Source organism: Lissotriton helveticus, chromosome 3_1 (genome assembly GCF_964261635.1).
Source record: "Lissotriton helveticus chromosome 3_1, aLisHel1.1, whole genome shotgun sequence".
In the NCBI taxonomy this organism is placed as follows: Eukaryota; Metazoa; Chordata; class Amphibia; order Caudata; family Salamandridae; genus Lissotriton; species Lissotriton helveticus.
The window spans coordinates 2,085,127,231-2,085,153,226 of NC_136061.1; the positions used below are offsets into that span (position 1 = coordinate 2,085,127,231).

The 25,996-nt window shown below is 44.9% G+C and overlaps 1 protein-coding gene across 1 annotated transcript in view; it reads right to left on the bottom strand.

Annotated features, from left to right (window-relative positions):
- The window catches only part of LOC144824117 (aminopeptidase N-like), a 532,705-nt gene that overhangs the window by 370,559 nt on the left and 136,150 nt on the right, over window positions 1-25,996 (bottom strand). Inside the window, exon 6 of the mRNA XM_078683229.1 lies at window positions 7,506-7,619. Within this exon, the coding sequence (XP_078539355.1) occupies window positions 7,506-7,619 (114 nt within the window). The remainder of the gene's footprint in view (window positions 1-7,505; window positions 7,620-25,996) is intronic.

The window sequence follows — 25,996 nt, forward strand, 5'->3', positions numbered from 1 at the left end:
CTGTATGACCAGGGGGAAAAAGCGGCCAAACTGATAGCATGGTTAGACAAGAATGAGAGGGCATACAGAACCCCACGACATTGTTCTTGAGTTTGCAGACCACTAGAAAAAAGGTGTATCAAAGCGGCTAAGATTTACCGGAGGAGAACTCCTCAGCACTTCTCGTAGACATCACACTGCCTACTCTTACAGACTCAGAACGTCAATCATTAGACACTGCACTAACGAATGATGAAATTGCAACTGCAATCAGAACTCTTCAGCCAGGGAAGGCCTTAGGCCCAAACAGACTGCCCATTCAGCTTCCATTGAGCTTTTTAAGCTTAAACCTGATAAGCTGGCCCAGTATCTCAGGAACGTTTGAGGAAAGCAGGGACTGTGGCCAACTCCTGTGTGATCAACGTATAGCTACGTTGGTCACCATACATAAGGAAGGGAAGCTTAAAGATGAATGCTCTTCCTAGAGGACCAGCTCCCTGTTAAATGCAGAACCCAAAATCCTAGCTAAGCTGTTGGCAAGCCGACTAAAAAAGGTAATCTGCAAATTGGTACGTCCAGCTCAGTCAGGCTTCATGCCTCATCGCAATACAATGCTCAACTTGCGAAGACTACGTGGAGTAATGGGGCGGCTGGCCACCATTAAAGAAGATGCAGTAGTAGTTTTGCTGGAGACCACTATGGCGTTCGATACACTCGAATGGGCATATCTAATGGCGGTCCTCAAGAAGTTGGGCTTCGGCCCTAACTTCATTGGGTGGTTGAAGCTCCTATATGCAGAACCACTGTCCCAAGTGGTAGTCAACAACAAGATATCTGAGGTGTTCACCCTTAGCAGGGGAACTCGACAGGGCTGTCCACTCACGCCCTTGCTCTTAGCTCTTTCCTTTGAGCTTCTGGTTTCTTGGATACAAAGAGACACTTCCATCAGGGGACTTAAGTGGGCGGAAGGGTGGGAATCTCCCTGTATGCAGACGACATCCTCTTATATCTCGCCTCTCCCCAGAAGTCACTGCGAGTCATTCTTGATATCTTTACCAGCTTTGGGAGAAACTCTAGTTATAGAATTAACTGGAGCAAGCCGCTGTTGTACGTTCTACATGGTGCCCCTCCCTCCCTACCACATGGCTGCCCCATATCAACAGCACCAGAGGAATTTAAATACCTGGGCATTTTAATCACAGCCAATACCAAACTTCGCTATGAGCGTAATCTTCTTCCCCCACTACAGAGGTTCAGACACGATGCCGCGACCTGGAAGATGCCACCGTTTTCACTGTTGGGACGTGCAGCACTTTTTAAGATAATGACCCTTCCGGGCTTCCTGTATGCCCGACAGAACTTCCCTGACCTGGTTCCGACTAGGTTCTTCAATGACATCGAGAGCATCCAGAGAGACTTATTAGGGATGGTAGACCGTGTATAGCACAACACAAACTCACACTCGGATGGTACGACGGAGGCATAGGGCTCCCCGACATTAAAAAATACTACTGGGCGGCCCATCTTGCAGTCGTGAACCACTGCACTTATCATGTCGGAGATTAACCAGGTTACAGAATGGACAGGTGGCTACTTCCAGGGGGAAATTTTAGGAGGGCTATCTACTCCAGACCCAATAGGTACTCAAAAACTCACACTCGCAACTCCATTATGGGACAGTGAACAAGTGGGGTTCCTCAGGGAAGACAAATGGTTTTGACAAATGGGACCTAATTGGGCTATCCCAATTTGGGGATCTATGGGGAGCAGATGGGGTGGTTTCATTTGCCTCATTCCAACAGTCGCACGAGTTAGAGGATAGCGAATATTTCAGATATATGCAAATCTGACACTCTCTCCAAACTAACCTCCCTGCAGGGTCTTCTCCACCGGAATCCTCCCCCCTGGAGGACAGACTGCTTGATGGATACCTACCAGACAAGGCCATCTTCCTCACGTACAAAAAACTCATTAACAGTGTACCGGATCCCCTTGTGTATCATTGAGGGGGCGATGGCAGAGGGATGGGCTAGAAGTAGATGATGAAGAATGGCAGGAGGCAGTGTCCTCCCCTAGGGAAAGTGCCATTTCATCTAGATTGTGACTTGTCCAACTAAAAATCTTACAGAGGATCTATATCTCTGGTACCAGACTGGTACACATGGGTAGGGCTATTGAGGGGCTGTGTAGGAGACAGTGTGGACTTTGGGGCGCTTTTATGCATATTATATGGGAGTGTGCGCTGATTCAGGAATGCTTGAGAAAGGTGCACGAGTGCATGGGTACAGTCTGGGGAGTTGCGATTCGGCCCGAAGCCAAGCAGTGCCTTTTGAATGTGTGGGAGCCCACGGACCTCAACAACAAGGGCAAACTCCGGGGGACTCTTGGTCAAATGGTGGCCAAAATAAATATTGCCAGTCTACGGGGAGCGGCGGCACCGCCTACACTGGGAGCCTGGAAGGCGGACATGGACTGGAGTATGCTTAGGGAAAAAAACTGTATATGTTGCAAGCGGCTGCCCACAAAAATGGATGGCTGTCTGGGATAAATGAAATGTATATTGTGGCAATATTTGTGAACCCCCTCTTCTCCCCTCCCTTGAAAAACCATCATCACCTTGATTTTCATGCTATTGAACTGTTCTTTTCTGCTGTGTATAACATACTATGACATGTTTCGATCAAATTTTCAGAAATGTGCTGTAGGGACCAATTCTCTAACTGTAATGAAGTGACCTGACAATTTGTTAATAAACAGATTGAAAAAGAAAAGAATATGCAGGTGCATATCAGTAATGCCAAGGAGCTAATCATCAGATGAGTATTCTAAGAAAACTTAAACCCTTCCTCCCACAGGTTGCCTTAAAAATAGCAGTACAAGCCCTAGTGTTACCAAGATTGGATTACGGAAGCACCACCCTATGCGATCTTCTCAAATGCAAGCTGGCCCCGCTGAGGGCCTCACTGAATGCTGCAGCCAGGCTCGTCTCCGGAACAAAAAGACAACATTTCTCCGACCTTAACAGCATTTGACTGGCTACCATATGAGGCAAGAATACAACTAAAGTCCACCTGCATGTCCCAAAAAGACCATCACACCAAAACCCCAAGTTACTTAGCACAAAAGCTTGAGCGGTGAGAAGGTTGCAGACATTCACAAAGTGCTGCGCATGACTATTGAAACCACAATCCTTCCACACAAAAAGAACATGCTGCAGAGCCTTCTCATGTATCGCACCGAAGATTTGGAATTCATTACCACCAGATGTTCGAAGGATCCCTTCCTCCTCCTCCTTCAAAAAAGAAGTGAAAATGCTTCTAATGAACAAATTCACATACTAAGACTTTCATTCTTCTTACATTACTGTTTTTCATCCTATGATACCTTACCTACCACTGTCTACCTGTAAATTGAATGTATGTATATTACCCTCTACTTCTATTGTCTCTGAACGTTGTTATAAAAGGCGCTCTAATACCCTCTAGGGTCATGCTTGTGCTATAGAAAACTTTATAAATAAATAAATACCAATATCAGCCTGCCTAAAAGGTGTGGTTGATGGAGCCTGTGGTGCCCCAGACCTTCAAGGATCAGCAGACTGGGTTCTACAAGGTGAAAGAGCAGGAAGAGGAGATTATCTACTTGGTGAAGCTCAAGACAGCCAAGAACCACTTAAGGATAGTGCATATGAACCACCTCAAGCCCGACTCGAGAGGTCCAAAGTCGCTACACTCTTGGTAACAGACGATGGTAAGGTGGAGGAGAGCAAGTCCCTCCCAGGACAGGTTGGTGGAAGGAGTTATCCTCTCTAATACCTTGACCCTAGAGTAACAGAAGGACTGTGCTACCTGTTGAGGCAGTTCATCTCTCTCTTCTTACTGACCCCATGGCTCACTAATTAGTGTACCATTGTCATAGACACAGTAACAGCATGCTTGTCAAGAATAACATCTACAGCTTGTATGACAAGGTAAAAGCCAGAATCAAGGATGAGGCATCCAAAATGTTGCATTTGGAGGTGAATGAGCCCTCCTGTAGTCCATATTCCAGTCCAATTTTTCTGGTATGCAAGGCTGCCCCAGCTGGCACAACCCATAACTTAGCTTCTATGTGGATTACCAGGTGTTGGACCTGGCTCTTTTTGAAGGGTTATCCCGAAATGTTTGCCTCCCTCCTGTATTTTTCGTACCTGTTTTTAAAAAAATTTTTTTACTCTGGGCACCTTACGACTACTGATCAGTGCTAAAGCGGATGTGCTCTCTCTTGTAAACTTAGTCTACACCTGTTTGACATATTTAATTTACCTATAAGTCCCTTGAACAGTGGTATCCCATATACCCAGGACCTGAAAATTAAATGCTACTTTTGAGCCTGCAGTGCTGCTTGGCCACCCACAGAAGTACGGCAGGGCCAACATGAGCAGTTTACTCCCAGAGTGACTTGGCATTTAAAGTGCTTGTTAAGTCTGAAACTCCTATTTTACTAGATCTATGTGTCACCGCTAAGGTAGGTCCAAGGTAGCTTAATGGACAGTGTACTGTGTAGGTAAAAGGTAGGCCATGTGCTTTTGGTTTTATATAATATGTCCTGGTAGTGACAAACAGCCTATTTGGTGTTCACTGCTGTGAGTCTGCTCTTCTTATAGGTTTGCATTGAGAACTCCCTGATGTGTGTTTTAGTGGTAATTTCTGATAGGGAAGGGGAAGCATTGCCAAGTTTGATATGTTTGGAATAGTGGTGATAAATCCTACTTATTGGTGAAAGCTACTTGTTACTATTTTAGAAATGCCACTTTTTAGAAGTTGGATTTATGTGTGCTATTGAATTGACTCTTTGTGCCTTACAGCCAGACTCCAATCAACGTCTGGTTTAGACTGACGGGCCCATTTTGTGCTTCTACGCTAGACAAGTCACATTGGGAACTGAGATGTGCCTGCATATCCTGATGAGTCTTCCTGGGATAGAGGTGGGAAGAGTTGTCACCTGAATAGGGCTTTGTCTGCCTTTCACAGTGCTGTCTCTGCCACCTCTAGTGTGTCTGAAGCCAGGGTTGGGGGATGAATGGGGCTTCTAAAGTTGTATTGAAGTTACTGCCGCATCCAAGTCATTATGAGCACAGGGGCTGTGAACCCATGATTTAAGACACTGCTTGGACTTGTAACCAGACACTGCTGAATCTACAGACCGCACCTTGCCAGAAGGAACTGTTGTGTTGCCAGGAGAAACCACTATTGAACTCCCTTGTGTGTTGTGCTGACCTGTGACCTGCTGGGCTGCAAGAAGGACTCTGGGTTGTGGCCTGCTGCATATGTTCCTTCTGGGTGCCCCCAGTGATCTCCCCGGGCCTGGTGGCCTGCCCTGTTGTTGTGAAAACTTAGTGCCTGGTGAGTTATTTTATTTCTAGTTCTGGGCAGCAATGTAAACGCATGGTGAGCACTTTATTGGCTATTTGCAGCGATAACAGTAATGCTTGGGGAATGATACATTTAAGTCCTGGGTCGTGTTAACCTGGAAGGCGACCAGGGTGCGGACATCCTGAATCAAGAGCAGTGAGCATGATTGTGGGGCCCAGCGAAGTCCCTTGTTGTGTGCAAGCTGGGGAGACCATGACCTTCAGTTACTGAGGAGGGGAGGTGCTGATCGAAGGCACTCTTACCTTTGCTAGGGACCCCAGCACCACATGTCAATTTGTGGCTTTATCGTTGGCCAGCCGAAATTCCCCTGGTAGGGGTCCCTATTGGTGGGGAAGTCACCTCGCCACGAGAAGATTCCTCCTGTGCTGCCTGCTGTGGCCTCTAGAATTGCATCCAGTGCCTGCGGGAGGGACAGCATCCAGAGAGGGGGGAGCGGAGTGAAACTGTCTTGAATTCCATCGTGTGCAGTGCTGTGTTCTCTGAGGGGAACCCCGGCTGTCAAGAGTCCCCCCAATATATCTATTTTTCTAGTGGGCCGCCCAGGAGATACTAGGGGAGGTGTCCTCCATCTGCAGTTGGCCTGCAAGCCCTATGACTCCCTCAGCTGACCTGCATGCTCGCAGGCAGCTGCATTTGACCATATTGCCAACAGAGGTTACTGTGTTTTCCTCCCTACTTTGCTGCACATACCTAGGGGCACTGAAACTCTCATCTGCAAGTTGGAATGAACTCTCGGCGAAGGTGTTGATCCTGCTTGGCCCTGGAAATACTGATTACCATAAAGCCCTAAGCAGAAGGGCCGGCATTTTGCCCCCACAGTTGGCCTGAATCCCCATACTGTAATTAATAAGAGCACAGCTGCCCTATACTGTCATGCAGTGGTATGCCTTTCCTTCAATTTCTGCTGCATTATGTCCCCTGATGTAATGTGACATATGGTTATGGTGTTTTTCATTCTCAGGTATATTTTATGGTGATTTATATGTTTGCTTGCATTACCAAACTGCTTCATATTTGTTCCCTAAGGTAGTGATGTTTGTAGTGTTTTCTCACATTTCCAGGACTGGCATTGTTTGCCCAGCAGCCATGATTTATGTTTGACCTAACCGGCATTATAGACTCAGATGTGTTATAATGTATGTCGTTTTTGCCTTGCATTGTTAGGATAACAAGTATTATTTCAGGATCCCCTTTGTGGGCAAGGACAGTGCTTCTATTCCATGTGAAACAAACATTTATTTACTTTATTGCACTATCTGTGATGTTATGACAATTGTCTAATTGGCAAACTAATTTATGATACATGTCATGTTTTTCTGGTCTATGTTTAGATACAATTTATGAGTTAATTATTATAATATTGTTTGGATTCTCTTCTGTGGTGTATTTATTGTGTCACTGGTGTGTGCGTGTTGTTCAAATTAGGCTTGGGTGGTGAACTTTGCTCCATTTGAGGAATTTGCCAAGTTTTCCCTACTCTGCGCTCAGTGTAGCACACATAGTTCTGAAAAACTCGGCTCCTCTTTCCTCACTCACGCTCGCCAATGTCAATTTGGTGTACGTGATTATTTAATTCCACTATTGCTCAAATTGATTTTCCCTTTAACAAGGTAAACTCCCTGATCTTCCTCTTTATTGAAATTTTATTCTGCATTAAACACAGAATATTGACAAGTGTATTTGAGTATTTACTGTGCAGTTAAATTGAGGTATTGGATTTGGAGAGCAAGTTTAAGACACACATTCATAAAGATATAATGGTGTAATATTGCAACAGAGCATTGTCCATAGATGCACAGCAAATCTCATATTCACACAGCAGTCAGACATGTTTAACTTGCACCTTTTTTTAGCACACAACTAGTACTAAGATTTCCCTAAACAATATGTGCATTACCACAGTAAGAATTATTTGCATGCTACACTTCATTTGTAGACATTTTCATTTGCCATTCAAATAATACATACAATTGAACATCGATTTCGTTTAGCAAAACAGATTTCTCAGGAGGCATATAGACATGGGTAAGTAATCTAAGTACATGTAAGATCTCTCTTTAGTATTTCTGGCACATGTAATTAAACGCAATTGTTAATGTTCTGCAAACTTACAAAATTCCAGGATGGTTCAACATGATCAACGCCCAAGTATTCAACATAGGATGCAAAGCCCTCCTTCAGCCAGACATCATTCCACCATTTTGGAGTCACAAGATTTCCAAACCACTGAAAAGAAATAACACAACCAATGAGTAGTTAAAGTATATAGGAAGATTAATGAAAGAAACTGTGAGACAATACCCCTTTTTGCCTGGTCACTCCCATTTGTTGCTGAATTCCGCTGACCTCGCCCCCGTTCAACACATCCACCAAATAACCACCGGGGCAGATCATTCTCCCACCTCGCCGCCATGACATGGAACACCCTCCCCATCCACCTGCGACAGACCCAGGACCTGCTGACCTTCAGAAGACTTCCCAAGACCTGGCTGTTTGAGCTGTAGCAGCATTCCGCCCCCCACTCCCCATCCCCTCCAGCGCCTTGAGACCCTCATGAGTGAGTAGTGCCCTCTATAAATGGACTGATTGATTGATTGACAAGACCCTAAAAGCAATTTTCACTGTGTAGGCCAAGCTGTCCTATGTAGAAAACAAGAGTACTGACACAACAGTAATACTGCTATCTCAGGAACGGGATCAGATAGAAAAATAATCAAACTATTTTTAATATATATCTTTGTGCATGCCACCAATTTTTGGACCGATGCTGCTGATGTGTGGACTTTTTGAACACTGGGTCGGTGCCATCCAGTGCACAGCGTAGGTGCCCTGACTCCCTAAAAACATGTAGTATTCACTAATCCCTGATTGGCATATTTAACTTAGCTGCAAGTCCCTAGTATATGGCACCTATTGTACCCAGGAAGAGTAAGTTCAATTTTACTAGTGGACTGTTTGTGCCACTACTAAAGAGACAATGGAACTGCAGCCTAAGTTTGCAGTTTTAGAATTAAATTGGTTTTTATTGGCAGTATACATGGCAAATAGCATATAGAACATTAGCGCCTAGAACCCTGTGGGCCGGAGAATTTGCAAACATGAAAGAGAGGGCATAGTACATGGTCCAACCATCAATTATACCTTTACATAACACAGCATGTCGCCTACAACCCATCAAGGGCCGGCCGCATAAGGCAACTTGGAAGAAATGGCAAGCAGAACAGCGTAAAGATAAAAACAATGCCCGATCCAGAGCACCACCCATGCTTCAGTAAAGGTGTCAATAAAATACTCCGCAGCACCTGTAAAGCAAGTATGACTACCTTTAAAGGATAAGAACAACCAAAGGGGAAAAAAGGACAAAAGGAGATATACTGTAACTAACAAAAAGTCTAAACCTCTAAACCTAGACCCCCCCACCCCACTCTCCCTCCCCCATGGTGAGCCCCCCTCGAGCTAAAGCCTACACTTTGTAGCTGCACAAAGAATAACAATCCGCGTGAGAAGAGGGCGGATACGTTAGGGGCGGTTGCTCTGCACCACTGCCACATCCTCGGGAATCAATTTCAGGAGACGTAGCTAGGCAGGGCAAATAGTTCCTGAAATTTAAAAGACAAAATCGCTATGAAAGGAGCCCAGACCTTAGAATATTCAGATGTGTCCCATAATAGGGCCATGGATAAATGTTCCATACCGAGAAGGGACCACAACTGGAGCAGCCACTGGGAACGGTCGGGGATCCTATCAGTCTTCTAGCATTCAAGGCAAGAGCGATCTGCTTGCCTTTAAGTGAACGCAAGGGGAAGGTCAAAGCATTGGGAAGTCCTAGTATGGTGTATGCGGGAAACCTCGGAATAGTAGAGTCAAAGGCTCTATCAATCTTATCAAGGACAGCGTCCCAATATCGTGTTAGTTTGGGGCAGTTCCACAGCAAGTGAAGAAGGGTCCCAGGACTCCCACAGCCACGCAAGCAGATTCCATCATTCTGGGAGTTCCACTTAGCAAGCTGGGCCGGGTTATAGTTACAATAAGAAACTATTTTATATGCAGTTTCTGTGTGTCCCATTGAGTGTGCGAAATGATGTGATCTGTAGAAAATGTCCTCCCACTCCTTGTCTGTTAAGGTGTGGCCAATCTCTATCTCCCACCACTTCTGCCACGCAGAGCGGGTTCCCTTTGACTCAGGCGTGAGAAAGGCGTAGAGCTCTGAAATAATCCTGCGGTTGTTCTTTTTCAGGAAGAGCCACTTCTCAAATGGCACCAGCGGCCTGCTGACCAGGGGCTGCACCAGGGGGGCCGTAGTCCAGTGGCACAGTTGGGCGTGGAGAAAAAGATCAGAGTCTGTCAAATGATAGTCCTCTCGAAGTTCCTTAAAAGGGATATGGCCATCCAAATCAAACAACTGCCCCACTCGTTTACACCCTCCCGCCACCCAACGTGTGCCTACACCCTTGCCCATGCCCGGATGAAAATCGGGGTTCGAAAAGATGGGAGACAAGGGAGAGGGGAAAGTGGTGAGATTCGCTCATTGAGACACCTTGTCCCATGCTACCATGGTAGGTCGAGTGACTGGTGAGGAGTAAAGACCCCATGAACGCGCTGACCTGGGTAACCAACACTCCCTCCAAATATGCCTACCCGCTACTGACTGAGCCATAAATACCCAGTGTTTATCCGTCATGGGACAGTTGCACTCCACAATGTAACGCAAAATCGAGGCTTGGTAATAAGGAATGAGATTAGGTAAGGCCAACCCCCTATCCTTCTTAGGACATCGTAGGAAGGTTTTCTGCAACCTGGGTGAAATAGAACCCCAGATAAAGCGCTCAATCTCCATCTGGATACGTGTGAGTGCATGCAGCGGGGGCTGCAGGCGAAGAGTCTGAAACACATAGAGAGCCTGGGGTTGAACATTAATTTTTCTGCCGAGCCAAGACTGGGGTAGCCATTTCCAGTAGGCAAGGTCTGTCCTAATGTGAGAGAGTAGGGAGGAGTAATTTGCTTCCACTGTCCTATCTAAGCTAGAGTGCAGAGTCAATCCGAGGTATGTAATGCCCTCCATCACCCAGTCAAAATCAACGTGGGCCTGCAAATCCGCCACCGTACAGGGCCCCACAGTGAGATTCAGTACCTGCGATTTTTGTAAGTTTACCTTGAAGCCAGAAACCTGGCTGAAGGCCTGCAGGGCTGATACGATGGTTGGCATGGAGGTTAGAGGGTGCGCCAACGAAAGAATTACATCGTCGGCGTAGAGGCTGATAAGGTGGTGATCGGCACTGAATGGGATCACCTGCGGATCGTCCTAAAGCCTCTGGGCAAGAGGCTCCATATATAGAGCAAATAGCAATGGGGAGAGCGGACAACCCTGTCCGATGCCCCTCCCCACCCTAAAGCTTTCGGAAAGTACGGCATTGACCCTGACTTGCATGGAAGGGGCGTTATAGATACTAGCCACCCACTTACGGAACTTGGGTCCTATACCAAAGCATTTTAACGTGACAAAGAGGTACGGCCAATGCACACGTTTGAAGGCTTTCTCGGCGTCTACCGCCAGCAGTAGCGCCTCTTCCCCAATTATATGACAAATCCTCTTCGTGTTATCCCCGCACTGCCTCTCCGGAATGAAACCCAACTGATCCGGGTCTATAAAGCAGGGCAGAAGGGGTTGAGCCTATGGGCTAAGACACTTGAAAACAGTTTGGCGTCAATATTTAGCAGGGAAATGGAGCGGTAGGAACTGCAAAGCGCTCGATCTTTTCCTGATTTGGGAATACCAGAAATCATGGCCTGTAGCATAGAGGTCGTAAGAGTGCCCATGTCCAAGAAGGAGTTGAACAGTCGGGTGAGCATTGGTGCCAATTCCGTACAAAATGTTTCCGGGCCCAACAGTTTTAGAGGTTTCAACCGAGCTATGGCGGATATCGCCTCTTCTATTCAAATGGGGGCCTCCAGTCCTTCCGCTTCCTGCCCTGGGAGGGAGGTTGCAGCTGCATCCCATAAGTACTCATGAGGATCAAGAAGGCCTGAGGACTCGGCGGAACATAGCCCTGCATAAAACGCCCAGAAGGCTCCGGCTATAGCAGGATCATTTGTCGCCTCTAATCCATGGGCTTCTTGGATCACCTTCACTGCCTGGGCCTGCTGTTGGCAACGAAACAATGTGCCAGCATATGGCCTCCCTTGTTAGAACCAACATAATACTTATGTTTCAGTCATAGTACTGCATATTTGGCCCTATCAAGGTCCAAGCGTTTCAATTGTTGCCGCTCCCTCTCTAACTGGTGCCTGATACGAGGGGCACCCGTGCGCTTGTGAATGGCTTCGAGTTCCCGCACTCAGCCTTCGAATTCTTGATGTTTCTCCCGCCTATTGTTGTCATCGTAGGCCGTCCTAGAGATAAGAGCCCCCCGCGCAACTAACTTAAGCGCCTCCCAAACGGACGCCTGGGGAGAGGAGCCATTGTCGTTGAGCTTCAGGTAATCTGTCAGGGTACTGTGGAGACCTTCCACCATAGAGTGGGATCGCAGGAGTGAGTCCCGTAAGCGCCAACGAGTGACAAGGAAGTGATCCTGCCGAGCTTAGGTTTTGTGAGCCGCGGAGTAAAACGTATAGTCCCTTTTATCAGGGTGCAAACATCGCCAAGCAACTCTAAGCACATAATCGTCCAACCAAGCCCTCCCCGTCCCTGATAGAGCGCCAGCGCCGCCTGTTCTCGACCAAGAGCGATCTACCTGTGCATCCATAACCAAGTTCAGGTCCCCTCCTATCACCACCAGAGAGTCAGGTGAACGCAACACTTCGGCCAGAGCATTAAGCAGGAATTCCTCTTGGTGATCATTGGGAGAGTAGAGAGAGGCTATCGTGGTAATGGTGGACCCTATAGGAGTCGTACTGCAAGCAGTCGCCCGATATCTCTGTGACTGTACCCACAACCAAGCCTCTAAAATGCATGGAAAGCAAGATGGCCTCCACTCCTGTTTTCCGTTTCCCCGAGGACCAAAATTGCACCGGGAACGCCTTGTGTTGCATGCGGTATGTGTCACTGAGGAAGAGGTGCGTTTCTTGGAGTAGGCACACATCTCCACGCGTGTTCTCAAGTAAGGATAGCACAGCCTTCCGTTTAGTGGGATTGGTAAGGCCCTTGACATTATAACTAACAATCTGGACTGCCATCAATAGGGAAAGGACCGTTAGGCACTATAGAGAAGGGCCAGGAGCCCCAGTAAGGAGTGGAGTGCTGCAAGGACAGGGTGAATAAGTCTAGGCAGGTATAACATATCTCAGCGTACATGACTAAAAAGCTCACCATAGGAAGGACCCACCCACCCCCAGAACAACAAAACAAACAAACCCCAAAACAACAGAACATCACATCAAAGGTGACTGTCAAGTAAGTGAGGGTCATCTCCACCGAAGGAACAAAACATCCCGTCTGCCCCCACCAGGCCCAAAAAGTGGCATAATCCCCAAGACACATAACCCTCAGTCATTACTGTCCAGCGAATCCCCCTCAGCGCCTGTCAGGGTTCGAAGAACAGCAGAGCGTTCCTTGAGGTTGGTGGCCTGGTCAGGGTGAAGGCGGTCAGCGGTTCGGGTGTTCAGAGAACCACGATTTTGAGACTGTTGTGAACCCTGCACTGCAGCATACTGAGAGGAGGGCAGCTCGTCGGGGACAACTTCAACACTCTGCAAGCTTCAGTAATGGAAGAGACTTGTGTGAGCTTCCCGTCAAGCCGGAAAATGAGGCGAAAATGATGGCCCCAAGCATAAGAAATGTTCTGTGAGCGCAGATAATTTGTTATGGGGCAAAATTCCTTCCTCTTCTGGAGTGTGCTAGCTGCCAAGTCTTCAAAAAGCTGAGGCGTGTGGTCCCTGAAATGTAGAGGCTGCTTGTTGTGGGCCACCCTGAGGATCTCCTCTTTTATAGTGTAATCATGGACGAAAATCAGGATGTCCGCAGAGGGGCGGTTCGACTGACGAGGGGGACCAACCCGGTGACATCAATCTATCTTGACTGAGGAGTCCGATGGAGTGTCCAGGATCATGTGGAAGACATCTTGCACAAAGCCCACAAGGTCCTTACCCTCCACCGCCTTAGCAACCGCCAGGATGCGATTATTGTTCCTCCGGGATCTGTTTTCCAGGTCCTCGGTGTGCGTCTGACGGTCCAAGTGCTGTTCACGTAGTCTCAGAACTTCTTGTTGAAGCGTTGCGATCTCCTCGTCCCTCGCTGTTGTGGAGTCCTCCAAGGCAGAGACACGCTCTCCCACCGCGTCCACATCGCGCCTGACCTCCTGGAGATCCGCCTGCAGGTCTGTCTTGACAGGCAGAATGTCCTCCCTCTGAGAGGCAAAGAGAGACTCCAAAAACTCTCTGGTGTCCGAGCTGTCTCCCGCCAACCTCGCACCAGGGCCCGAAGCATCTGCCACCGCTTTCAGCAAAAGGTCTCGCACTGACCTGTCCTTCCTACCTTTTGTGGTCGCCATCTTCAGGCCGACAAGCGAAGAATGTGGCAGGTTTTGATGGTAGAGCAAGGAGGTCAGACGGAGTTGGTGAGAAGGTCTTCCCGCGCCATCACAGCCAGTCACCGGTACGCGCCCACACCTCCTGCAGTGGTGCGAACTGCCAAGCTCCTCTCCACACCTCGAGGTGATCCGCACACAGGGGGGGTTGTCAGATGGCTCTCCCAAGCTGATAGTCCAAGGCTCTGCTATGCGGAGGGGGACAGACCCAGCCCCCCTAAAGGGTGGGCTCTCTACCGGCCAGACCTCAAAGAAGCTCAGAGAGTACCCTCCCAAAGAGATCGAATCACAAAGGGCGCCTCACCCTGTGGTAGGCCTCTGGTAGCTCCGATGCAGCCCCAGCAAGCTCCGCAGTGAGGGCCGTCCCACCGCTCTCAGCGACTGGGTTGAACACGGGACTCACAGAAGGCCCGTCACGGACGAACAGTGCAGCTCCATTCCCTCCACCACTTCTGCCAGCCAGAATACGGGACCACAAAGGTGAATTGGGATCTTGGTGCGCTATAGATGCTGTGGGCCCGGCGGGAGCGGAGCTCAGGGAAGATACGTCCGCTCACTCCGCCATCTTGGCCATGCCCCGAGTTTGTAGTTTTAAATCCACAAATTCGACCTGGCAAAATAATCCCTACACCAGCCCTAAACTCTCCTTTTTAGTAACTCTATGTCACTCCTAAGGTAGGCCCTAAATGCTCACAGGGAAGGGTGATTGGTATTTAAAAAGTAGGACCTGTGTATGTAAGTTTTACAAGTCCAGGCAGTGAAACAATCTCCAAAGTAGTTTCTTTACTGTGGTAAGGCTGGCTCTCACATAGAAAAGTCATGGGTGACATCATAGCGCCTTTTAATATATAACTTTAGTTTGGGAATAGCTAGAACCATGAGTTGTTGACATATTAATAGGCGTTTAAAATTCAATCTGATGGTAAAGTTGGATTTTAAATGACTTTTTTTTAAATTCCACTTTTAGAATATTGGCATTTTCTTGCCTAAAGCCCGTAGCAGCCTTTTCAGATTAAATCCCTATCTGTTACCTAGCAGTCTAATGGGAGGTGTAAATTGTTGTCAGGAAATAGAACAAATATCGTACCCCTTCATACCATACCTTCTTCAGGACACTTCTGGCCCTGTGGGAGACAGAAGGAGAACTGCACTGCTAATCCTGAAAAATGACTGCACTTACTGTAAACAGTGGAAGGAACCTGAAGGCCTGGAGCTGCTTTCACTTGTACCAAGGACTTAAGAGTAGTCTCCTGGGGTTAGTTGGGCAATCACCTCCAGGTACACAAAAGCTGCAAGAAGCCCAAGAAACCGTTTATCCAAGTTGACCAATTTCAACTCGACTTGGTGGTGGTTCTGGGAGGGTCCTAACCCCCAGGTTTTGCCCAAAAGGTCCTGCACCCTTACCTGGTGTTAGAGCATACTCTTCTCCCCTCCAAGAACATAAGACTGGACACTTAGAAACCTTTTTCAAACATTTTGGCAAATGAACCAGTGGCTACCACCAGATGTTCCCCGTAGGACGAAGTATGACTTTTAGAAAAGTTTTTAAGTGTAAACATATAGGGATTTCACTAAGGTAGATTTTGTTGGGTACCCAACCACCGACAAGACCTTTGTGCGTACAGACATTAGAGTTCGTCCACTCAGAATTTTCCTGCCATTGATGACAAGCCCCACATTGGATCCAACTTGCAGGCCGTCCTGCTGACAACCCGGTCAATGAGATTTTTCTCCAGAAAAATATTTTATCAGAATGTAAACTGTCCACCAGACCAAGCCATGCTCCATCGTGGTTAGCCTTAACTTTTGACTTTCACCCTGTTTTGTACAATCAGATACCTATCGTTGGCGCTTTGCACTTTTTTGCTGCTAGAAACATCGAAAACTTTGAAAAATCATATCTCCCTTCCCCTACATCTGACATTTTGGTGTCTATTTGATCATTACATTTTCTCTATCTTTATAAATTGGAGTGTAATTTTGTTAGACTTGGCCCTAACAAATTTCTATTATGTTGTGTTTTCTACTTTTTCATCTAGTTTGGTGCGATGCATTCTTTACATACTTCTCCTAACTTAAGCCTGTCTGCTCTGTTCTAAAGCTACCAAGAATAGAGTTCAGGTTTAAATTGAGACCTTTCTGGAAATAGTCAGGAATAGTGCCATTATTAATAGATCCTCTTTCTCACAAATAATATTTAAAACTCCAATTCAATGCTGAAGTCCATCCAGCTATTCCCAGACTGTGTGTGGCCTGAATAAGCCCTCGGAACCCAAGTTTAGTGTGGTTGAAGCATTTCGCCATTTTAAAAATGCCTTGGCACATGGCATTTTGTCCATGTTTCCAGTAAGGCAAACAGGAGCTACTGCAAAATAGGTCATGGTCTGAGATCCTTTACTCTACTGGTGAGAGAGGAACTAGGAGTATCCTAGCGTAATGCACACACATACAGGTTTTTGAACATTAAATACTAGTTTTTTCCCAGACTTCTGCTGGACTAGGGAATAGATATCAGGAGGACTGAACCTGCTGCATTTGTCATCTGTGACCTGTGAGAAGGACCTGAGGAGGTTGAACCTCTTCCACTTAAATTCCAAGGACAGAAAGATATCCTGCTGGCACTGAACAGCCTTTATGACAGGGGATCAGGACTCATTGCCTATCAGAAACCACAACTAGGTCCTTGTCTACAGTGTGATTTTACTTATTATATTTCTTTCTCTCTTTTTAAGTCAAGTCTTTCTGTTCTGTGCCATAGCTAGCTCAGATTCAAATCACTGAAACCTTTGACTGAACTTGCCAATTTAGTGACTTTATTACTTGAGGTGGATTACCACCAAACCCAAGCAATAAACCACTTTTTCACAGACACTGTGAGCAATAAATAGGGAATAACATCAGGCAATGCTTTCAACAGAGATCAAATCAGTTCAAAAGACATACCTCCATATAGGCCTTTTCTTCATGAATAACTTTTACATTCCAGTGGCTATCTGCAGAACACAATGGTAGAACTACTAGTAGTCTACAGGCCCTTCAAGAAACTGTTATTTTTTTATTGTCTATACTCATTATAAAGTGCGCACATGACTTAATCCAAGTCGGTGTCTAGGACCTGTAGGTTAAATGTCGCCAGTGGGCTGCGGAACCCATTGTGCCATCCACTTAAGTAACAGTGTAAACATGAGTGCAGGTCTACCATTTGTAGCAGGGTATTGCAGTTTTAAACTGCAAATTCGACCTGTCCAAATACCCCCTTTTGATTGGTCAAAACCTTTGAAATATTTATAAGTGACCCTTAAGTATGCCTTATTGCCTAATAGGCAGAGTGCATGGTATATAAAAGTAGGACATATAAATGTTTAATATTAGATATATCAGTACAGTATGCCCCAAAAGCTATTTCCACTGTGGCAAGTCTGGCTGTTCCATAGAAAATATTGGGTTTCAAAATTACATTTAATATCACTAAGTTAAGTTAGGAACCAGCTAGTAATATATTTATAATGCTTTTTAATAGTTGTTCAATATCCAATTTTAATTATGAAATCACACTTTTATAACTATTATGGAAAAACTGCTTTCGGAAAGTTACCATTTCCCAGCCTAAACATTCTAGGGCCCATTTGCATATGCTCTAATTATTATCTGGCTGCCCAATAGCCCCTTCATGAGGTGCAGAAAATGCCCCTAGAATAGGACAACAGCTTTTGGAGTGGGGAGGTGTTATTGTTACCTTGGTAGGATGTCCAGAGGGCAGTGCCTGGGAACTTGAATAACTTCAAAGAGCCCTACCCTGTGAAAGGCAAATGTCAGCTGGCACCTGGCAGGCTCTTACTTTGTTCCCCATGTCAGGCAGGCAGGCTCCAAACCCAATGGGAGACGGTCCACACCCAGAACTGGTTTGGAGTGACCACAGAGAAGTAGTTGCTAAATCCGCTGGCCATACATTTGGGGTGGGCACACAGGCTCAGTCACCCATGGAGACTTTCCTGGTGTCAAATGGACAAGAGGAGAATTAGGAGGAATGAAAGAAACTAATTGACTAGGTGAGTAATTAACTAGATGACTGGAGTCTCTTCTATCCACCCCTGTTACTAGGGCCTGAAACTAAGTTCAGCCAAATTCGGTGACTGGCTACCTTGGATCACAACCTTTACCTGAAACAAAATATGGACTTTGAAAAAGTGATACCACATTTCAGTACAGAAATATCACAACAGCACATCATTTATGTTAATATCATCCAAATGAGTGGTACTTTTCATACCAACCTTGGAAGGATGAAAACATTAGATAGTTGCAACCTGTCACCTTTTGATTGCTCACAGGTTTCCCTAGTAGTCATTTTCACCCCCTGCACCATCTAAAGGACTAGATTTGCTCGCTGACTCTATCGGTAAGTAGCCAGGCACCATGGGATAGGGCAGTACCCATTATCCTACTCACATCCAGAAGGGACAAAAGATTACGCCTTCTCTTATCGTCCCTAGAGATCCACATAATTCACAAAACAAGAAGACTAAATCAGACTAAAAAAAAGGGAGGTGAAAAGAAAAAGAAAAGAAGAAAGAGGACTGGCCCACTTCGCCCCTGACCATGACAACCCAAGTTGGTGCACAACAAAGAAAGACACACAACCAATTTGGGAAAACCCTTAGGGTTTTTAAAATTGTCCTCACCCACTAAATAGCGGCATGTTTCATCATAGAGCCGCTGACACACCTTGGCGCGAGCCACCGTTAAGGGTGGAGCAATAATATTTTGAAAGAGAATTATGAAAAAGAGTTAATTCAAAAGAGAGATCCCAGGTGCAAAAACCAAAATATATTAAAACTGTCTAAGTGGGTGGCCGCCTATATTTTATTATAGGCTCCACTTGGCAGGATTAAAAACATATGCTGAGAGGGTATGTGAGAGAACTAACAACTCCATTACCCTATCTGCTATGCTGACATTTTAAGCCAATCTCAATCACCCAGCAGAGTCAAAGACCTTCCTAAGGATACAAATACCTTATAATTCATAATCCTCCCTCCTAGTCATTAACTATATGGTTGGGAGAATATATGGCCATACTTGCCCTTAGTAGATACACTTCAAAGGCGTGCCTGAGTTTCAATGACCGTAATCCAACCCTGGGGATAGAATGGGAACATTGCCCTGTAGTCACACTTTCGTCAAGATGCGATGTGGTCGTGTGAGCCACTCTGCTCCCTCTGCCGGCACAGATGATGGGGTAATGGAATCGTTGGATCTCTCATATACCCTCTCAGTATATGTTTTTAATCTTGCCAAGTGGTGCCCATAATAAAATATAGCCAGGCACCCCCTTAGTTTTAATCCATTTTGTTATCTGCACTTGGGATCCTCTTTTGAAATAACTCTTTTTCATAATTCAAATTGTGGTATGTCTTTCTTTGTTATTTACTAACTTGGGTTGTTATATCCAGGAGCTAAGTGGGCCAGTTTACTTTCCTCTTTTCTTTTTCTTTCCCTCTCCCTTTTTTAGTCTGATTTAGTCTTATGTATGTGTCCTTCCCATTGTGTGAGTAATATAGTACCCATTATCCAGCAGAACCTGGTTTCTAGTACTGGCACAGTAGTAGTTGTGGATCTGTGCCATTTTCAGGACACAGTTTCAATTCTAGAGGACTGCTCGAGAGATTCAATGGTTTGTTGTATAGATCCATGTGTAACCAGCTAGTTACAAAAACGCAATAATTTAAAAAAACAGCTCATTAATTTATGCACACACTGTCAATACCTGCATTTGCTGTGCAGGTTGTAAGATTGATATTGTACAGTACTAACTCAAGATGTCATTCTTGTGTGTATAATAACACGGATACTACTGACTTTAGTAAGTGCCAACTATTTTTTATGCTGATTATTGTTAATAACAATTATTTCCATTATTTACCTATATGTGCATTCGGTTGCTTATATTGTGAACTACCATTGTATGGGATAGTTTGCCTTTTCAGGGTAATTTAAATTAATTTCAGTCTCAATGGTCAGCCCTTTTGTCTCTTTTTAATTAAAGCAGGGGGGCCGGAAAGGGGGAAAAAGCACCTCACATCTATACATAGGACACACAAGTATCCAAAATAAAACTGTCACAGTGTTAACAGGTATCAGGGCAGCTATTAGAGATTAGCCTTGAGTGATCAAGGCTGTCTTCGCTTTGTTACTCATAGCAGAATTCAACAAAGTAAGCTGTTCCAATGTTGTACTTCAGTTCCTGAAGGTAGTGATTTAGTGCTTTTAATTACAAAGAGATTACAAAACAGAAGAAAGGAGGGAAGGAAATCCAGAGGAAGTTATGCAATTTTGATTCTTTCTAGTGGGCCCAATGACTAGGGATGAGTGAAAGTAGGATCTATGCAAATGTAAAAGGAGTGCCGCTGTAAGGCTAGGTTTAGTTTCCAATGTGGGAAAGATAGGCATATGATTCTGGCCTGTGTTAAGCTGCCTCAGAGTAATATTGTAAGAACCCAGTCATCTTCTGAGAAGTGGACAGGAGAACATTTTTATCACCTTCTATTGGATCTTCTATGAAACATACTGATAATCATTTGTTCCTTTTACTTCTTTTTCTGACAACAGATGAAAGGATAGTTGTTAATACTAGGCATCATGAAATAGTGGTGCATGTGCCACGTCACCCATAAGTCCACCTGATCTTGCACCCTAGGCAACCTACCAAAACACAACTTCATCGAGCTGCAGAAATGCAATGTCCCACTTTCTGCAACTCAGACCCCACCTTTAATCTCATCTGCAGTTCTTCAAGGCAGAACAAGGACGTAATTGATGAATTCTTAGATCTCCTTAACACCACATCCACACAACATGTCCACAACACCCTCTTTAGCGACTTTGATCTCCCAGACAACACAAGCTAAACAAATAAACAAAAAAAACACAAGAGATACCCTATTCAACCTCATTGACACATTCAGCGTATTACTGTGAATCACACAAGCAACACACTCCAAAGGCCACATCTATCAAACTTGTCTTCTCAACATCACCAAGAATCCATACATTTGAATAAAACTGACCACTTTGTAATTCCTATCTCCCTGCTCAGAGTTCTGACAACAAATGAAAGTCAATAGAAAAAAGAGGAACCAATCCCCACATCTTTCAAAGACTTCTCTTTAGACAAATTAATGCTTGAACTCATCTATCACCCTATTAGCTCTACATTGAACAGCAATAACCTTCTAAGCAACTTCTACAACATTTTTGAGAAATTGAACATCCATGCCCATTTATAACACATAAGTGCAAGTCAAAGCCTTAAGCAACCTGGTACTGAAAAGACTTTGCTGACAATAAACAACCTGAAAGGAAAGAAAATGGTAAAATCAAACCGAACTCCTGGGGATCTCATGCTACTGAAATCCCTCATACAGCAGGCAAACAGCTTATCACATCAGCTAAAGGGAAATCATTTAAAAGAACTATACAAACACAATCAATGAAGCCACGACCGGAACAGACCCAGCTATTCCTCTCTCCATAGAAAAGTGAAATGCCATCATCCTCTGCTTTAGAAAAAAATAGAAGATCAAACAGAATATCAATGATATGAAGACTGCTTTATCTCTTTTCCTGACCCCTTATGGTGGAATTTTATATTGGCCAGCATTCAAAGCCCTATCTCACTGACATACTCAACTCTTTGAAAATCACTTCTTATGAAGATGATGATGATGATGATGTCTCACCTTCATTCTTCATCATAGATCTCTCTGGAAACACTCTTCTACTCCTGCTCACCACCGTCAATTCCTCTCTCACTCAAGAATTCTTCCCACAAGCTCTCAGGATAGATCAGATCCTACCAATCTAGCGTTCATCAGCAATATAATTTAAAAACCAAACTATGATCAACTCCAAAATCACATGAATGGAAACCATCTCTACCAGTTTAGAGTCAGAACATGCTGCAGCACAAATACTGTTATCTTATTCATTCCAAATGATGCCCTCCTGACCTTAGATACTATCTTCTGTTATCATCAACTTCTATATGGAGTTGTTTGGTGCTTTAGTCACATATAACTGCAAAAACAACAATTGATGGACAGAATGCAGAACACTGTCATACATTTACCCCAGTACAGAGATCTGGGCCCAAATCCATCATTTTTTTGCTTACCATGCCATTCCAGTTTAAACCGAGCCATATGCAAATCAGTCTTGACCCTGTGCCTAATGGGAACAGTCCACCCGAACTGCCAGGCCAGGTCCTCCCTGGACTGGAAAAAAGCATCCTAGGACTGGTTACTGGGTTTCACCCCTCATCAGCCAGGAAAGCATGACTCCAGTGGCATGGAGAGCACGGGACCCACGTCTGGGCTATCGGTCCCACTCAAGGTGACAAATGCTAAAACAACAATTGATGAACAGAATGCAGAACATTCACCCCAGTACAGAGATGTGGGCCTAAATCCATTGTCTTTTTGCACACCATGCCAGTCCAGTTTGAACCCAGCCATATGCAAATCAGTCTTGACCCTGTGCCCAATGGGATCAGTCCAGCCTGAACTGCCAGGCCAGGTCCTACTTGGACTGGAAACAAGCATCCTAGGACCAGTCCTGATTGACCTCCATTGGCTCCCCTTGCAATCCTGCACCACCTTCAAAATCGGTGCCTTCATTTACAAAGCCATCACAACCAGGACCAAACTTCAGCTTGCAGACAAACTCATCATCTCTAATGGTCTTAGTAAAAATGCAGCCAGGACATCACATAGACAAGGGACTAAGTAGAATAAAAAATTAAAACGAACGCAGCAGAGCTTTTCATCTGTGCACCCAGAATCTGGAACAATATTCTTATTTCCATCAAGACCACTCCAGTATTTCTCCAACTTAGGAAAGAATTGAAGTCTCACTTCTCTAAAGAAGACTGCATCACAGTACATTAGATGTCCACAACTCGTCTACCTCTCCTATAACTTATTGACTTTATGCTCATCTTTGACCCTCTTTAGCGTTGCACTGCCATTTGGCTGGGTTTGTACTACACAAATAACGTATACATACATGTTCCTTCATCTGGACTGGGCCACTAAGAATATTATTTCGAAGACAGTTAAGCAAGGTCTACAAATGACTTGAACTGTCGCTGGCTCACTATAAACCTCAGGACCTCTTTGAGAGATATTTTCTCCTTTGAAAGTTTCTTTTGTGGGTCATATGGAACTCTTGTCTTCTGATATAATTCCTTCCATCAATTACATTGTGCTCTTTGGAATTCTTTGGCTGAAGATGCATAATTTGTATGTTAGTTGGTCTACTCAAACAGTATCTTTGTCATCACAGGTTTGTCTTGATCACTATTATTCTTCTTAAAGTTATTGATCAATCAGAGAGATTAAACAAAAGATTCCACATCAAATGTAATGTTGCTTACCCTTTCTTCAGTACCACTGTAGTACTGAACTCTTATTCTGGTATTTGCTAAGCACGAGGTCAGTTCACGTGGACTATAAATGCAGCAATTCCATTGAACCTAGCACAGTTGCTTCTTTAAGACATATTTATATCTTGACTGAGAGAGTGAGAGAGATCTAAAATATTTTTACATGAGAATTTACAGAATGTGTTACTTGCTATTTTCATCCACTGCTGGGGCAACTTTATGTTCTGTAACCAAGAAAGAGCAGAATCTTTCACCATGTATTGATGACAGACACTTAAACATATGATCATGTATAGATATCCTTTGGTTCTTGTTACAAAGTGGCCTCATTTTGGTTAGTGTTCTTTGTGTAAATGGTTATTATGATTGGTTATCCATGATTGGCAGATTTGATTTACTGGTAAGTCCCTAGTACAGTGCAGTGTGTGTGCCCAGGGCCTCTGAATCGAATGCTGCTATTCGGCCTGCAGAACTGCCAGTGCCAGCCACCTGACAAGCACTGCAAATGTATCTCAGACTTAACACGGCAGTGTCTGTGCATGCAGTTTTAAACTGCCATGTGGACCTTTCAAACACCCACTTGCCAGGCCCCAACCTTCCTTTTTCTTACATGCAAGGAACCCCTCAGGTTGGCCCAGGTGCAGTGTATGTAAAAGGTAGGACATATGTGGGTGTATTTTACATGTCCTGATAGTGAAATACTGCCACTTTCATTTTTTCACTACTGAAAGGCTATCTGTCCCATAGGCTAACATGGGAGATGCTTTGTAATAGCTTACACATATAACTTTCTATTGGGACAGGATGGAGAAATAAAGTTTAGGCTCACTGGATTCTTAATGTAATAACACATATTTTTAGGGCGACGGTTTTAAAATCTTGTGTTTGAAAATGCCACATTTAGAAAATATCTGTGACAAGGAAAGGGGCCAGGACCTGTGTAGTTTTTGGCATCTTAAATTACCGCTAGACCAAACTATTTATTTTCATCTGATCTGGCACTTTATTTATACCTTTTCTTTCAATCTTTTTCAATGCTTTATAGTATATTCAAAGCAGAAGAGACATTGAAGTCTATATGCAGACAATACTAATGTGCAAATGGTTCACAAAAGATTACTCAACAGAAATAAGTATGTGATACACAATATAAACATACATGAGTGAAAACAATCATAAAAAATACATCCTATTATCTAACCCTGTGCGCTTTTCATAGCGCAACTACGCATCATCCAAGCTCTGGGCTCAGCCTCCCACCGCTGCCCCAGGAAATGCCAAGAGATTACAGGGCGGCCGCTTGTCGGCTGAGTGTTGCAGGGGCCCAGGTTTTGCCTAGTAACATACCTGAAGTGCCGTCATGTGAGGAGGACCGTACTTCCCACAACCCCGCACAGCAGAATGCAGAGCTAGGGCCGGGGAGAGTGAGGATGCTCCCACATGACCGGGGACCATACAGCTGTGCTGCAGCCAGTGGCAGAGAAGACCTCTCAAGCCTCCAGCTATGTGTAACAGGACGGGCATTGTTGCGGCTGGGGCCCAGGTGAGTGCTCTTCCCCACCTCTTCTCTGAAACTTTGCGCCCCCCGAGCACGAGCAGCTCCAACTCCACTGTCTTGGGAGGCATCGTTGGGGAAAGTATTCCCATCCTCCCGGTGGTAGCATACAGGCATTCCTGCAGCCTTGGCTACCTTAACACCTTGATTGGTGTATCTGCCACACCAACGATTCTAGATACACATTTCTTTCTTGTCATTTCCTAACAGAGTATGACCTCCAACACCTATCTGAATACACTTGCAAGTCAACACCGTGCTTTACTGACTTTCCTAAATATCATGTTCAGGAGCTGCATAACATTCCCAGCCATGGTTTCTCATGATGAATCTTATGATCTGTGCAATGTCCCAGTATTGATTCAGTGCACTAACTGTTATGCCCATGACAATTGCGTAATGGCCAAGTGATTGCTGTGAATGTGGCCTATGTGTTTGAAATACAAAGGATATTTCATTATATATACTTGTGTGGAGCCTCTAGTGTGCCACTGGGATGTGTATGTGGCACACATTTCCTCACATTTCCTCTGAGATAAACCTGACTGCTCTGCCAAGCTACCAAGGTGATGAGCAAGGTTTTTGTGCATGTAATTCCCTTACCCTGACAAGAGTGGTGGGTTCTGCCTGGTTTAGGTGAATTACCGAATCAGAAACCCCATTTCTATCAAAATGTAACTTTCAGAAAAGTTACATTTACTTGTCTGAGCCACTATAGGCTAATTAGCCCTTAATCTGAAGCTACTGTCCTGCCTGTAATGAGGTATGAATTTCCTTCCAGGAGCCACGCAATAGGCCAATTTGATTGACAGGTTGACCTGAATGGGCTGAGATGACCCATCTGAACTCAGCAGAATAGTAACGGTGGCGGCTGCTGCCCCTCCTGTTGGTGCAACAATGTCTTATCCTGCATGACAGGCCTGTCTTTTGTATATGTAAAACCTTTGCGACTTTGAAATAGATGGAACATACCCAAAGGCATTAAACAGGCCCAAATCACAATTCTTATATGGTTACTGAAAGACCCTGCTTTGTCTTTGTTAGAAATGGGGTTCTTTAGTTGGCAGAGGTAAGTACCTTTGTC